Source organism: Neovison vison, chromosome X (genome assembly GCF_020171115.1).
Source record: "Neovison vison isolate M4711 chromosome X, ASM_NN_V1, whole genome shotgun sequence".
Taxonomy (NCBI): Eukaryota; Metazoa; Chordata; class Mammalia; order Carnivora; family Mustelidae; genus Neogale; species Neogale vison.
In genome coordinates this window covers 106,672,921-106,688,277 of record NC_058105.1, presented here as the reverse complement: position 1 = coordinate 106,688,277, position 15,357 = coordinate 106,672,921, and the positions used below count along the sequence as shown (strand labels likewise).

General features: G+C 39.9%; 1 protein-coding gene across 1 annotated transcript in view; it reads left to right on the top strand.

The window, feature by feature from the left end:
* The first annotated feature begins 903 nt into the window (after positions 1 to 903).
* IL1RAPL1 (interleukin 1 receptor accessory protein like 1) overlaps positions 904 to 15,357 on the top strand; it is a 109,180-nt gene continuing 94,726 nt past the window's right edge. The window contains exons 1-2 of the mRNA XM_044234748.1: positions 904 to 1,143; positions 8,389 to 8,509. Coding sequence (XP_044090683.1) covers positions 904 to 1,143; positions 8,389 to 8,509 — 361 coding nt within the window. The remainder of the gene's footprint in view (positions 1,144 to 8,388; positions 8,510 to 15,357) is intronic.

The window sequence follows — 15,357 nt, the reverse complement described above, 5'->3', positions numbered from 1 at the left end:
CAGTGCCTCTCACACTTCCATGCACGCAGGGGACAACCCTATGCAGGGGGCAGAAACAGGCGACAGTAAATCCCAAACATCATCCTCTCTGGCTGGGCCCCCTGCTCTGATGCTTGGCCCAATGCCTGACACATAGTTGGCACACATGCAGTGTTAGTTTTTTGAACCACTAACTCAGTGAATTGATGAATAGATCACCCATCCAGTGAACAGACAACAGAAAGCTCACCTTTGACTTTCATTTGTTTAGAGTTCAATTCAGGGCCATGGAACCAACTGGAAAGAGTATTGTGTGTGTGTGTGTGTGTGTGTGTGTGTGTATAGCAAATGACTGATGATTTACACTTCCTGGAAACATACTGATATCTTACTTTGACTTTCTGAAAACATCAAACTAAAGGAATGCTTAACTGGAAATTTTAAATTCTCATGGGAGAAAACCATGAGGGAGGCACTGTAGGGATGTGACTACATACATTTTTGGTATCTTTCTCAACATCCAACATCCCAAGAGTGCAAAATATGGACTAGATTTCTACTCAATCTGTTGGAATTTCAAATTACCCAAACCATGTCCCCTTTATTTCCTCTCTAGACTTTCATCTATAGATACATAATTCATTTGGAAAGCATAAAACAAGCACCACTTTAAGTAAAGGATGGACAGGACAAGGGAAGTTTTGAAAACCATCTTTTGAAATGGTAATTCCTTAGTCTGTGCACCAGCACCCAGGAGTTTATCTGACCTAAAATTTTAAAGCAGTAATTATAGTGTGACAAAACAATATTAAGTACTAAGATACATTTCAAAATTCTAAAGCACACTTCAAATACATCAAGGGACATTATTTGATAACTGTGAGATTAATGTGCAACCAGAAATGTCCCTGACATTTTAGAGTTATGGCATATCAACTACTTACTGCAGATTTGAACATCAATAGCCCCACATTCCAACCTCTAATTGTAGGGAGACGTCAAGAAGGGCAGGTACTGCCCTTAAGCTTCTGGGAAGAAGGTCTGGTGATGGTAAATGCTTCCGTAAACAGCAAAATAGAAGTCACCAGATGCAGCTTCATAAGCTGTGGTGAGACATGGAACCCTGGGCCAAGACTTGTGAGCTATGAGCCTCCAGCAGAAGCTGTGAGTCTCATCACAGAACTCTTACACAGAACTGGACTACCTCAAGCAAGAATCAGGGTAGTAACATGAGCTTCTTGTTATAGTCCACACCCTTCTGTAAAATGTGTTTGACGTCAAGGAGGGGTACAATAGCAACTGCTATTCTTTGGATAACCAGGGTGAGAACTCTATTTTATCTGTCAATTACTATGAACTATGTGAGAATCATTACATTAGTTGAAGTTGGGGGAAAGAAAAAGAACAGGAGGGTCTCCTTGGCATAGTCTTGAAGAAGCTGCATTGGCAGAAATGAGCTATCCTAAATGCAATTGAGGGTACTAGCGAAAGAGTTGGAGAATTATGAATAGGGTCATAGTAGACTAGCGTGGCTTCTTTGGCTTGATTATGGAAATGTGATAGAAAACTACTATGGGAATAAAAGACAGTAGTGACATAAAGAAGGAGTGAATGACAAGATGACAGCTACTCGGAGAATCTGCCTTTGAAAGTAGCCAGTCAGGAACAATTCTGGAAAAGGACTGGTGGAAGATATCTGGCATGTTTAATGGACACAAGAGCAAAAGATACAGGGGTGTAAAACATCATTCAAAGTCAAGTAACCTGACTATTGGCAGTGACAGAGAGACAGAAGAATAAGGCAAAGTATGAGAGGGAGGCAAAGAAGAATTTGTAAATGATTACTTTCCATGTCTGCATTATTTTTTACTTGCAATCCTCATAATGTTCTGCAGACAGAGCCCCTCCTTTTGTTCTGATGGTGGCGCTACTTGCTAAATTGCTCTTCTAATGACAACCTTCTGCTTGCCTGGTTCTCCAGGAATCATAGCAAGGATTTTTCCAGCACTCTGTCTCACTCACCTGGTCAGAACCCACTACCTCACTTTGGACTCTGCCCATTGATCAGTGCCAAACCTAGGACCAAGTTATGGTTTTGTGTGAGTGTGCTTCTTAGAAACTGTGCCTCTCCTTCTGTCTGTATCTCTACAATTCGCCTCAGTCTCCAAGCCAATTTCCCCAGTGTCTGCCTCATCCTTGAGAGCTGCCATTGTTTCAAAATAGTTACAAACTATTATGCATAAAACACAGGTACAGGATCCCCCGCTATGTGCTTGGCATATGTTACCTCATTTAGTCTTTTTCTTTTAAGATTTTTTTTTACTTATTTGAGAGAGAAAGAGAGAGGTCAAGCCATGGGAGAAGGGGGTGGGCAGAGAGAGGGACAATCAGACTCCCTTCTGATATGTAGCCTGATGTGGGGGCTCAATCCCAGGATTCTGACTGAGCCACGTAGATGCCCCATCTCAGAGTCCTTAGTTATTCATTATGGTTAGAACTTAATCATAAAGAAGATCCTAAAGAGAAGATATTACTGATTTTTGCAGACAACAAAACTGAGTTTCACAAATATTGTAACTCATACAATACAGGAGATATGTAACAGAGAGGACTGAAAGTGGGCTGTTTGAATTTAAAACTTGCCTTTTTCTGGTGTTCTACAGCAAAATATAGATGGGGACAGGTGTTAGAGGAGACAGCTCTCTGCCTGTCACCACCTGTCCTGTTAACCGCACTGAACCATGAGAACTCATAGCTCACACTCAGGATGGCTGTGTTATCCTTTTTTTTTTTTTTAAGACTTTATTTTTTTTTATTTGACAGAGAGAGAGAGAGCACAAGTAGGCAGAGTGGCAGGCAGAGGGAGAGGAAGAAGCAGGCTCTCCACCGAGCAGGGATCCCGATATGGGGCTCGATCCCAGGACCCTGGGATCATGACCCAAGCCAAAGGCAGAGGCTTAACTGATTGAGCCACCCAGGTGTCCCTATATTATCCTTTTTAATTGAGAAGTTACTAAGAGATATCTATAGCTTGATATTCTCTAATTAAGATGAAAGTGAGAAAAGAACAGGTGCAAAGAGAAAAGTAGAAATCTGGACTGAAGATTTGTCATCACGCAGATTGTATTAGATTCCTCTTGCAGCTGTAACAAATGACCACAAGCTTAGTGGCCTAAAACAACACCAATTTATCATCTTACAGTTCAGTAGTTCAGAAGCATGACACAGAATAAAATCTAAGTGTCAGCAGAGCTGAATTCTCTTCCAGAAACTCTAGGAGAGACTCTGTTTCCTTGCCTTTCCCAGCGTCTGGAGGTTGCCCTCATTCCTTGGCTGGTGGCCCACTTTATCTATATTCAAAGCCAGCAAGGTCTTATTTCTCTAACCCTTCACCCATCATGACATCTCTCTCTGACCTCAGCAAAGAAGACTCCCTGCTGGGACTAGGTACTCACATGATTAAAAAGGGCACCCTGAGATAATCTCCCATCGCAACGCCCATGACCTTCACTACATCTGCAAAGTCCCCTTTCTCGTGTGAGGTACACAAATACTGGGGGTTAAGAGGTAGGCATCTTTAAGAGGGTCATGATCTGTTTTCCTCAAAGATGTTTTCTGAACCAGTGAGAACAGATGACAGTCTCATATTCACTATCAATTAGAGCCATTTTGATATACAACGGAGCCACCCAAATGACAAGGAAATCCTCAGAAGCAGGGTAGACCGTGATACACTATCTTTACTTCTACAGCACTATAGATTTTTCCTGTGTGGCGGCAATGGTTTCTTGCCTTAAGTGACAGTGATGCCCGCACCTTGCTAGATAATGCCACATATTCCCACATAGTCCAGTTCAGCCCACCTAACCAGAGAAGGGAAACCTTTTTGCTTAACCAGAGCAAAGGGATTTCTGTCATTTTCTGTTGTCCTTTCCATAGGTATCTGATTTAGTGATAATTCAAAATCTAAATCTTTCTCTAAGCTATTCAAGTTGACATTTCTTCTTCCTTGCCAATTTCTTCCTATCTGGGCAAGAAAGGCTAGAAGAAGGATCCGTGCAGTGCACCGAATCTTTTGCTAGTTGGGTCTGTCAGCAAAAGAGTGTCAGTAGTGTCTTCTCTCCTCTTCTCAGATCATGGGTTATCCACTCCACCCAGTTATCCATGACATCAATTTACTCATCCTAGGTAGCTTTTAAGCACAAAACCTAGAGATATCCTGCATTATATAAGGAACTTTGTAACAAGTGTTGGTTTATCAGTCCTCAGCAAGCACCAAGCATGTCTGGCCTGCCAATTATCTTTCACCATTTCTTTTTCTGACTGAGTAACTAACTGTCAGATCCAGCTAACAATCATCTCACCTTTTTGCCTCAATGAGCTTCTTTCCTAGGATTGATTCCTATGTGCCTCCACAGAGCACAGTCCAGCATTATTTCAGACCTTCAAATTAGGTTAGAATAGATTCAGGGCCTTAATCACAAAATACTCATCTCAGATGGATGTCACTATCAAAATCAGAATTCTAGTTCTACCTCATATTGGCCAGAGAATAGAATTTCTAATTTAAATAATGGGAGAAGGAATGGAAAAGTAACAACATGGAACATGAGCAGGATATTTACTTACTTTGCATCCTATCTTTTTCTCACTAATTTAGGTAACACCAGAGCCCTTTGCTCAAAACCCCCACAATTGCACATAGTTACTTTCAATGATGAAGTATCACTAGAAGGGATTTGAACAGTAATGGGCTGGGAGACTAGGAAGATAAAAGTAACCCAATCCATATGACTGAACCTTAGTGGCTCCTCTGATCTGTGCCACTAACTGACAAAGCACCAAAGAGTGCCCTTCAGATTGGCTGTGTCTTTTTTTTTTGCAATATGTAGATAAATACCAGGTAATTCTACTTCAGCATATGTGGCTACCAATGAGTGTGTACTGTCTTTTCACTGGGGTGGTTCAGTTTGGTCCTCAGGTGGTCTGCCTGAAAATCCATCACTGGTAGACTGTGGTGGTGATGTTTCTAGAGTCTGTGTTGTTTTCTTGTCAACTTAGCATTAATCAGGATAGCTGCCTCTCCTGTTATACAGATCTCCTTTTCACAAGTCAATATGGATATAGGGAGATATAGATATTGAGAGCTTACCTCAGCGCCTGTCCAGTCTGCCCTTCACTTTAGGGTAGTCTTTTATGTTAAGGCCATCTCCCTGTATACTATGACCCAAACATCTCATTAAAGTGAGGCATAAATTCCAGCCCTAAAAGGTCATTGTTCTGAACCACTGTTTCCTTCCACCCATTAATTTGCTCCCAGTTGAGTGTGTTTGGTCTCATCTCCATGTTGGAGTTTCCTGATACTCATATTCCCCTTTGGATTTCCTCACTTGAGTGGGTTCTTTAGAATTAGTTACCCCTTGGCTGGTAGGCCCTTGGTTACTCCTGTCCTAGTCTTCTACTGCCTAGATGACAGTTCCCTATTCTAAATCCTGAGCCAGGAAGAATCCACTCCCACTCAGGCCACCAGCAGACCTTCCCTCTCTCTGCCATTTTCATGAGGCATTGAAGTATTTCATCAATGTTTGTTTTTTTATGGGAAAGGGTATGTTTTAAAATGGTTTAAATCTCTTTTTTGAAATAAGAAAAGCATTCTTCATGGTATATATAGTCTAAGACTTTTCCCATTCTGCCCCTCTTCTCCAGCTGCCTAACATGAATAATGTGGAATTTCCAAATTTTCCTCCAAAGTTCATGCTTTATTTATTCCATTATCAAGAACACATCAAACTACTTTATCATTCTTGAGATCCTTGAAGTAAGATCTTTGTAAAATCACAGAGCCGACAGAAGTTTTAAAATGAAGGTACTTAGGTAAAAGGAATGATTGCTTGCCAGGCATTTATAGATTCGGATTGAAAACCGATGATCTCCCATCCAAGTACTAACCAGGCCCGACCCTGCTTAGCTTCCGAGATCAGACGAGATCGGGCGCGTTCAGGGTGGTATGGCCGATGATCACACATTTCACCTGTAGCTTCTATTAAACAGTAAGTTCTGTTGCTTCATTCACAATATGCTATTGATATACTTTGGCAAAAGCATTTACAAAGACTCTTCCAACAACATGAACAGCAAGAGATCCCGAGATAGGTGCTATGAGTATCTTGTGGATACAAATTTTCACCCTCCAGAAAAATCTCACTTAAGCATTTATTTTGGACATAAGGTGGTGAATTTTAAATATAACAGGATCTTCTGATAAAATTCATTCTTCTCAGTTTTTTTTTCATTCTCTTAAAGAGAACACAATTTTAAGGGTTTTTTTTTTTTGTTGTTTTCATCAGTTAACACAATGGCTACAACACTCACCACACCCTTCTTCCCTAACACATACATACTCACAGCTCTGAAATTCCCAGTTAAAAAAAAATTACCTGCTCAAATGCTTGTTTGCATGGTATGAATGCCTTGGACATACTACCTTCTGATGTTATGGATCAGTTGTCTGTTATTTGTTGCTCCTCTCAGTGATTTCTAGAAACCCATTTATGATAGAATCATTATTTCACAATGGTTAGATATTCAGAAAATTGGAGATTTCAGAAATGTGGGCAAAGTGCCTCATGAAGCATGCATTTAAGGAAACCTTACAGATTTTAAGACAGTACGACCTCAAGTATCACGTGATCTGAGAACCTTCTTCATCCGCTTCTCTGAGATGCTTGTTACCAACATTCATTCCCTAGCATGCTACAGATTTATTAAACCAGAGTCTCTGAGAATGAAGCCGGGAATGGGAGTCTGTCCTGGTGATTTACATGCACACCTAAACTGGAGAATCGTTGTCCCTCACAGCCATTAGGAATACAGTTTGGTGTCTACATGAGGCAATCACAATGTGCCATCTAAATATCCCTGTATTTCCATTCGTGACCTCAAGTCTGTGCAGTTCATTGTTTAGCTCCCCCTAAATCCCTTCTCCCTGGAAAAGGGCCAGAAGGGGTTGTTGTGAAAGCACTGAAGGAGATGTGGTCAGATAGTAAGAATATGAGTATGATCTGACACTTTTATTAGCTCGAGAAAGAGGGGAAGGATAGAGGAAGCAGACACTGACCAACTCCAGTACAGAGCTGTTCTGCCCACTTTGGCTATGCAACTCTATGACTTGGACAACTTATGTAACTTTGCTGGTCAAAATGTCAATATGTACATATATGGTGCATTGTGGACTATTGTATATGGATCATGGGGGTTTTGTGAAGACTAAGTGACTGGTGTAATTCCCAGCACAGTACTAGACATGGAGTGGACCCCCACATATTACTTTTATATATCTTCTTGTTGGCTATCACTACTACTCAAAAGGGAGACTTAAAACTTTGAGGGATGTCTATTGGCAGTCTGAAGTTTCTTTAGGGCATGCCTCTAGGTCATTTGGATATACTGTGTGTTTGCCAAAAAAAATTGTGTCTTTTGCACAATTCAAGAAATGAACACCAATATGCTTTATCAAATAGCAACAATGATAGTCTATTATTTGCAGACCTCAGGATGGGGCTCCTCTTAAAGGTTCCCAAAGGTCCTTCACATAAATGAAGAAGTGTGTGCTCTGCATCTGAGAAGGTTGCACGCAAGGAGTAAACTCCACAGGGAACACTCTTTGAGAAGGAGAAATAGGGTTGTGGTCTCCTAGAGTCCCCACTGTAGGAGAAAAGAGTAAGAGAGAGAGGAGTGAACAGGCCTGGAAACTGGCAGTTAAAGGAGAGAAAATAGGGTAAAAGAGACATAAAATAAATAGAGCACAGAGAAGCTGAGTAGGCTGGCAACGCATGATAAATGGTCCTTATATTTCGACTCCTGATTCCTGAGTCAGAATCCTGCACTAACAAACTACTAAACAGATCAGCCCAGATATGTTTTAGCACCTCCTAGAAACAGCGCAGTGTACTGGACAGAATGACCTAGAAGTAAATAAGGCCCAACTCTGCCTTCCAGTATTTTGGAGAATAATAGCGGGAAACCTCAACACATTTGACACAGGGAATGGGTAGCTAATCAGAAAAAAAAATGAAGCTTATTTCAATGTAGTTAAGCTAAGAAGAAAAAGCCCCATACTTGTTAAAAATAAATGGGGTTTAATTGCTCAAAGTGATCCCAGTCCACAGATTATCACAGTAAATAATTGCACACCCATATCTTTGGCAAATCACAAAGCAACCTGTTCCATGCACCTCAGATGCCTTTCCAAATCACCACAGAGGGAGATTTTTAATCATTTCAACAACCAGAGCACTAGCTTTGTTCTCAAATAATGCCGGAAGGTTTCTAACATCTGTGCTATCCATAGCACTATACTTTTCTGACTTAATATAGACAGGGGTTTGGTTTTGTTTGTTTGTTGTTCAGTTGGTGTTGTCATATTCCAGAAACAGAACAGGCTGGGAGGTCAATGCCACAGGTACTGCTATGTATCTATTCTTCTCCTCCGATTCCTCTTTGCTTGACTGCGACTGCATGGGTGCTGGAGGTATGGCCTGTGTCTGCCTTGCATTCTTAATTTGGGGGAAATGAGTGGAGACTGACTCTAACACATGCTTTTTAAAACCAAGTATCTAAAAATGAGTCCCAGCTGTACCACTAACAGCATGGAACCGCTTGGTGAGCATATCCTGAAGGGTCAGAATCCCATCTCATTTATCCCTGGGAGAGATGACAAATTAAGAACAAATTAGCACCAAGACAGACTATTCTGTAGAATGTTCAAAATAGAAATACAAAATACAAGAACCGCAGAAGTGTGTCTTTTTAATCACTGCATTTTCAACAATAGTCTAGTTTAAAAAAATAATTAAATTATTACATTAACCCAGAAAAAGGACATAATCACTTTCATAACTAAGAAGACATTAGATACAAGTAAATAAGCAGGTGTTTGCCTGTTGACACACATACTCTTATCTCAGGAATCTGATTCATTAACCCAGAAAGTAGGTAAGACATAAGCTAATTGGAGAGTTCTTGCAGTAATAAATGTGAGTCCAGGTTAGCTCTGATTTTTGAAATTATTTAAACAGATGGCAAAACTGTTTTTAATAATTTGTGAATAAAGTTCTATACCTTAGAGTTTTGGTTTAAGGCTTAGACCAGACTGCCATGGAAAACACACAAGTGCCTAACACTGAATCACTTTGACTTATATGGGAGTGTCAGATCCAAGAGAACAGGCATTTTTGTCTATTTTTTTTAAGTTTATTTGATAAACAGAGAGAGATCACAAGTAGGCAGAAGGCAGGCAGAGAGATAGGGGGAAGCAGGCTCCCCGCTGAGCAGAGAGCCCGATGCGGGGCTCGATCCCAGGACCCTGAGATCATGACCTGAGCTGAAGGCAGAGGCCCAAACCACTGAGCCACCCAGGCGCCCCATTTTTGTCTATTTTTGATCACCACTGTAGCCACAGTGCCTAAAAGAATGCCTAGCGCACTGTGGACTATTAGCGAATTGTCAAAAAAACAAAACAAAACAAAAAAACCAGTAATACTTAACCATTTCATTCCAGTTTCTCGGTCAGAATTACCATCATTGGCCAAGCCTGGTAATAGTCATCAATATCTTTCTTGGGGAATAATATCTACAGGAAGATATGGGACTGAGTACTAGCTCACAGAAGGTAGAGAGCAAGGTGTCTCATGGATGTTCTGTCTAATAATGGGCTCTACCACAGCTTGAAGCTGAAACTAACCAGCAAATCCAGAAAGTCATTCCCCCCGTCCCCCTCTCTCTCTAGCAGCTTTCATCCTCTGTTGCCTTCCAGGCACAACTCAAGAAGCTGTCCTTATTTTTCCTGCCTTTTACTTTCTGCGTTCGTGAACTATTTGCCCTTCAGTTCTCCCCCACTGTGTTTATATGCATTTAGGAGGATTATTTTTGTTGTACTTGTGACCTCATTTTGCCACTGATGCAGGACTAGAATTTGAGGCATTGACATGAAGAAAAATGTGACCAGTTGTCTTAATTCACTCACTCTTTACCAGTTCATTCTTTGGCTTTTCACACTGCTAATGAGGACATAAGAGATTCCAGATGTCTTTCTTTCTTTTTTTTTTAAGATTTTATTTATTTATTTGACAGAGATCACAAGTAGGCAGAGAGGCAGGCAGGGGTGGGAGGGAAGCAGGCTCCCCAGTGAGCAGAAAGCCTGATGCGGGACTCGATCCCAGGACCCCAAGATCATGACCTGAGCCAAAGGCAGAGGCTTTAACCCACTGAGCCGCCCAGGTGCCCCAGATGTCTTTCTAACCATGAGGAAAACTCTGAAATAACCATCTGTGGTTTTGTATTACCTACGATTAATCATAATCCTTTTTATTAGCTAAATAATGAGGGGAAATATTTTTCTCTTCTCTCTGAATGAAAGGTAAATAAGTTGTTCTCTGTCAGTTTCTAGAATTTTACTTCTAAGAAATGGCTTTAAGATGTATCAGTTACAGACGAGAAGTTTTGATTGTCCTTTCAGTATTTTACCAGTGCTTTGATTTAATATTTAAAATATCATATAGTGTCTCTTATAGAGTTAAACGTACACTTATCATTTGACCCAGCAATCCTGCTCTGGAGTATTTACCATGGAAAAGTGAAAACTTGTGTTCACATAAAAACCTGTCCACAAATATTTCTAGCAGCATTCTTTATAATAGCTCCAAACTGGAAGCAGCCTAAATGGCCTTCCTTGAGTGATCAGATAAATCAACGGTGGTACATCCATACCATAGAATACTATACAATAGTAAAAAGGAATAAACTACAAAATAACTTGGATGGGTGTCAAAGACATTATACTGTGGAGCCTGGGTGGCTCAGTCAGTAAAGCCTTTGGCTCGGGTTATAATCCCAGGTCCTGGGATCGAGTCCCGAACTGGGATCCGTGCTCGGCAGGAAGCCTGCTTCTGCCTCTCCTCCCCACTGTGCTCTGTCTCCCTGTCTCTGTCACTATCTCTCTCTCTCAAATAAATAAATAAAATGGTTTTTAAAAATTTTTAAACACATTATACTAAGTGAAAGAATCCTGTCTCAAATGGTCTCATACTATTTCATTCGATTTATATGACATTCTGGAAAAGCTAAAACTTTAGTGATGAGGTCAGAACAGAGGCTGCCTGGAATTAGGAAAAGAGGAAGAATGACACTCCAAAAGAATAGTACAAGGGAGATTGGAGGAGTAAGGAAACTGTTCTGTAACCTAACTGTGGTGGTGGTTACATGTATCTCTACATGTGCTGACACATATAACGCTGTACACCAAGAGAAAACAGGTCAGTTTCACTGTGTGACAACTTAAAAAGTAAAACTGTAAAAATTTAAAAAAAACTCTCATAATATTCCATATGAATCTATACCATAGAGAGATGCATGGATGGGTATTCTCTGAAATGGTATCATCTGTGTGGAGAGTGAGAAGACATTTATTTGAAAACAGCTATTTCCCTTTTTGAAATATTGTGAAGTAGGTTTATTTTTATTTAGAAATGATCAAGTTGCTTCTTTTGTTTAACTCCTTCTCTTATAGCTTGTAGTTACTACAAAGACCCAAGCCATTAATGACTAATTTTGTGCAGTATTTTTCTGGCAAGATTAATACTATTTGTGTATGTTGAGTGTTATTGTATTGCTTCGTGCCAAAGCTTGGAATCCAAGATGACAAGTGCCATAAGTGTTTTAAAAAAATGTAAAATTAATAGTTTCATGCCCAAGAGCTTCTCTTTGCACATGAGATTAGTACACCATTCTTAGTTTCATTCTGTAGTGTAATTTGCCTCTTCAAAGAGCTTACTTTATTCCTTTCAATTGTAAAGCTGGGATGGTCGATATGCCTATAATAAGTTTAGAGAATTAAGTTTTACTACAATGAAGTTTTCAAAACTCCGTCGACTCACCAATATTTTACCCATACTCTTCATAATAGAGCAGATGGAAAGACAGGTATTCTCCCCACTTCTCTTCCTTTCCTGAACTCATTCTCTAAAGCCTTAAAAAGGAATGCCTGGTATGATACAGCATACGCACACAGATGTCCATGTGAAGGAAAAGTGAACTCTTGCATCCCTTTGTAGCCATATCTTTTTGCTCTACACTTTCATTTCAGAATATAGCTACCTTTTCCTATGATAGCATTTCAGCAAAAGAAAAATTAAATAGCCTCTATAATTAATGTTTCCCTTTTATCCCAGGATAGGTTCCTTTCTGTGTTTCGCATATAATGTAACACAAGGCTATTGGGGGTTTTTTTGTTGAGATATTTGAAAAGAAATCCTTGAAATGGCCATGAAGCATGGTCTCTAGAACTCTGTGCAATATGCCAGTCAAACGAAAGAAGAAGAATAAAATGAGACATTCAAGCAAATAGCTAGAGGTGAATGAATCATTATGTTCATTTTATGACAACATCTAAATATTTCATATTTTCATTTTATGTCAAAGGTTAAGCTTTAACTGGAATAAAAAAAAATTTCCTTTCTTGGTAAAATCAGTTGATTTAGCAGTTTTATGCGTGAATTGAAGCTTTCAATCAACATTTTCTTCTGTCAAATTTCCCTTTTTATGGGAAATTCTGTGCCTGATTCTTTTCTTTAAACTTCACTGAAAAGAATCATAAAAGAGCACCAAATGTCTCTTTTTGTTGAAAGAGGTTTGGGTTGTTTTTTTTTTTTTAAAGAGATACCCCCCAAAAACCTTTTATTGTCTTGTTTGGAAACTAGCTTTATAAAAAGGCTAATTTTACCCTGGAAACTACTATTAAAACGGTGTGACTAACATTTCAGTATGAATTATGGTTACAAACAGGGTCATTGTGAATGGCAGAGCTGAGAGCTGCTTGTCAGCAACCATTCAAAACCAGATACTTGCATGAGTTCCATTTTAATTTCCTCTACTTTCCTGTGAAAGATAACCTTCCTTTCTTTCTTCTCCAGGCATTCCCTTGCACCTTCCTTTGGCTCTTCTCACATCTGAGCTCCCCCCTCTTTTCACAGACTGTAACACTCTCCAGGGTCAATGACCTGTGAATCTGGAGCGTTTCTTGAGGTGCTGCCAAAATTCCAGTTGTTGGGTACTTGTGACAGTCCACAGCCTAAGGCAGAACAAAGTGAGAGTTAGCTGATCATCAGCTAGGCACAGGCCACTCAGAGAAGCTGTCAGGAGTCAGGCCACTGACTTGATGGAATTTCCCAAAGAAGTCATAGGGGATGTGTGGAGCCACGGGGAGCCTGCCTTATTTTGGAGTCATGAGCGGAGGGCTGAGAAAAGAATTTTCTGGGAATTCCACTCTATCGTGACAGAGTTTGGGCTTTCAGAAGAAAAAAAGAACACTGATTTTACCGTGACAAAACTTTCAGCAGTTGCTTTTGCCTTTGGCTAAAACTCTTGCCATGATTCCTTCTCTTCAATTTTGTTCCAATCTCATTCTTGACCTTCTGAAATTGCTGGTCCATGTTATTAAAGACTTAGTAATATTTATTGATCAGAATTTCACATTCGAATAACTTTACCTTTTTTATATATACAAAACAGTGATTGGGTAGGAAGAGATCTGGGTCCAAATATTTACAGTGGCACCTGTTGCTGGGTGACTCAGTAAAGTAATCTGAACATCAGGGATTCCAGGTCTGAAACACCTCCATACTGTACAGTGAGAGATGAGTGATTCCATAGAGGGGAACCCTTGCAAAAGTTACATGTGCTCTACTAATACATCACATGTGTAGCAGAACTGATGCTAGATTGTTCCATTTACATAGCATTGATGGCAGGTGGACTTAATTTTTTCTATGAGCAGCTGAAGTTCCTTACCAAGAAATAGTCTGACTGTATCCTTCACATTTCCTTGAAGCTGAAGAGTGAAACATTGCTAAGTATATCTACAATCATTCTGTTTTTCTGAACACAAGTTTTCTCTACACTGTGACACTCACATTACTTCTGCTAACATGATGACCTTTCAGACATTTCTGGGAGACACTGCATGCTATGGTTAGGATCTTAAGTTTGGGAACTAGTCCTGGATTCAAATTTCGGGTCTGTTATTTTCTATCTGGTAATCTCAGGCCATTTATTTAATTCCCCCAAACTTCAGTTACCCTTCTTCCATAAACTAAGGCTAGTACGAACATCAAGGGTTGGGAAGAGAATAATCTACAGTAAGTATCAACAAGTACTTTCTGTAAAGACCAGAGAGCAAATATTGGAGGCTGTACAGCCCGTATCACACAGTGTCTCCACAACCACTCAGGTCTGTCTTTGTGTTGCAAAAGCAGGCCTAGATGTATGTAAATGAATGGGTGTAACTCCAGTAAAATTTTGTTTACCAAAATAAATAGCAAACTGCATGTAGCTCCCTGACCCTAGTTTGCTAACCACTGATCTACACGAGTGCTTAGCACAGTTCTAAACATTAATTTTTAATGTAAATTAAATTATATTAATCCTGTGACATAAATGTAAACTTATACCATGATTCAAGAATATGATACAATCAGGGACGCCTGGGTGGCTCAGTTGGTTAAGCAGCTGCCTTCGGCTCAGGTCATGATCTCAGCGTCCTGGGATCGAGTCCCACATCAGGCTCCTTGCTCGGCAGGGAGCCTGCTTCTCCCTCTGCCTCTACCTGCCATTCTGTCTGCCTGTGCTCACTCTCTCTTCCTCTCTCTCTCTCTGATAAATAAATTTAAAAAAATCTTTAAAAAGAATATGATACAATCATATGGGACTATTCTACATTACCTCAGAAACTGAAATCACTAGATCCTGAAGGAAACTACCATGGTATGGAGATTTGTGTATGAGGAATTGGGCAATAGAATCTGCTGATCTGATGAGAGAGAAATAATAATCATGAAACATTTTGTTGTACTTTCAAATCAACTACATCAATGGGTGATGCTAAAATATTAGAACAAAAGTCAGATGAAATTTTCAGTAAGGTAGGGCCCCATATTTATTCATGTTTCAAAGTATTTCTTCTCTGTCATCTCCTTCCTAAATGTTGCTAAACACAGCCTAATGTGCTGAACTTGTAACATTACATTCCTGTTCCTTGTCTTCCTAATATAATGAAGCTGATTATGGTCCTTGTTTTAGAATGTTCATCCTATTAGGACAGACGAATTCATTGGCTACCGAGCACAGCCTTATGTTCATGTTCTTATCATTAGCACTTCTCTAGCTGTGGAGCTGTCAGCATTTTCTGCCGAAATGCTTGCTTTCAGGGCTTTGCAATTCAGTCATAAAAACTAGCTACAGGCAGAAACTTGACATATAAAGTCCAGACCCAAGAGAAAAATTTTATTACATTTTTAACAAGGAGAGGGAAGTACATTTGGCCAT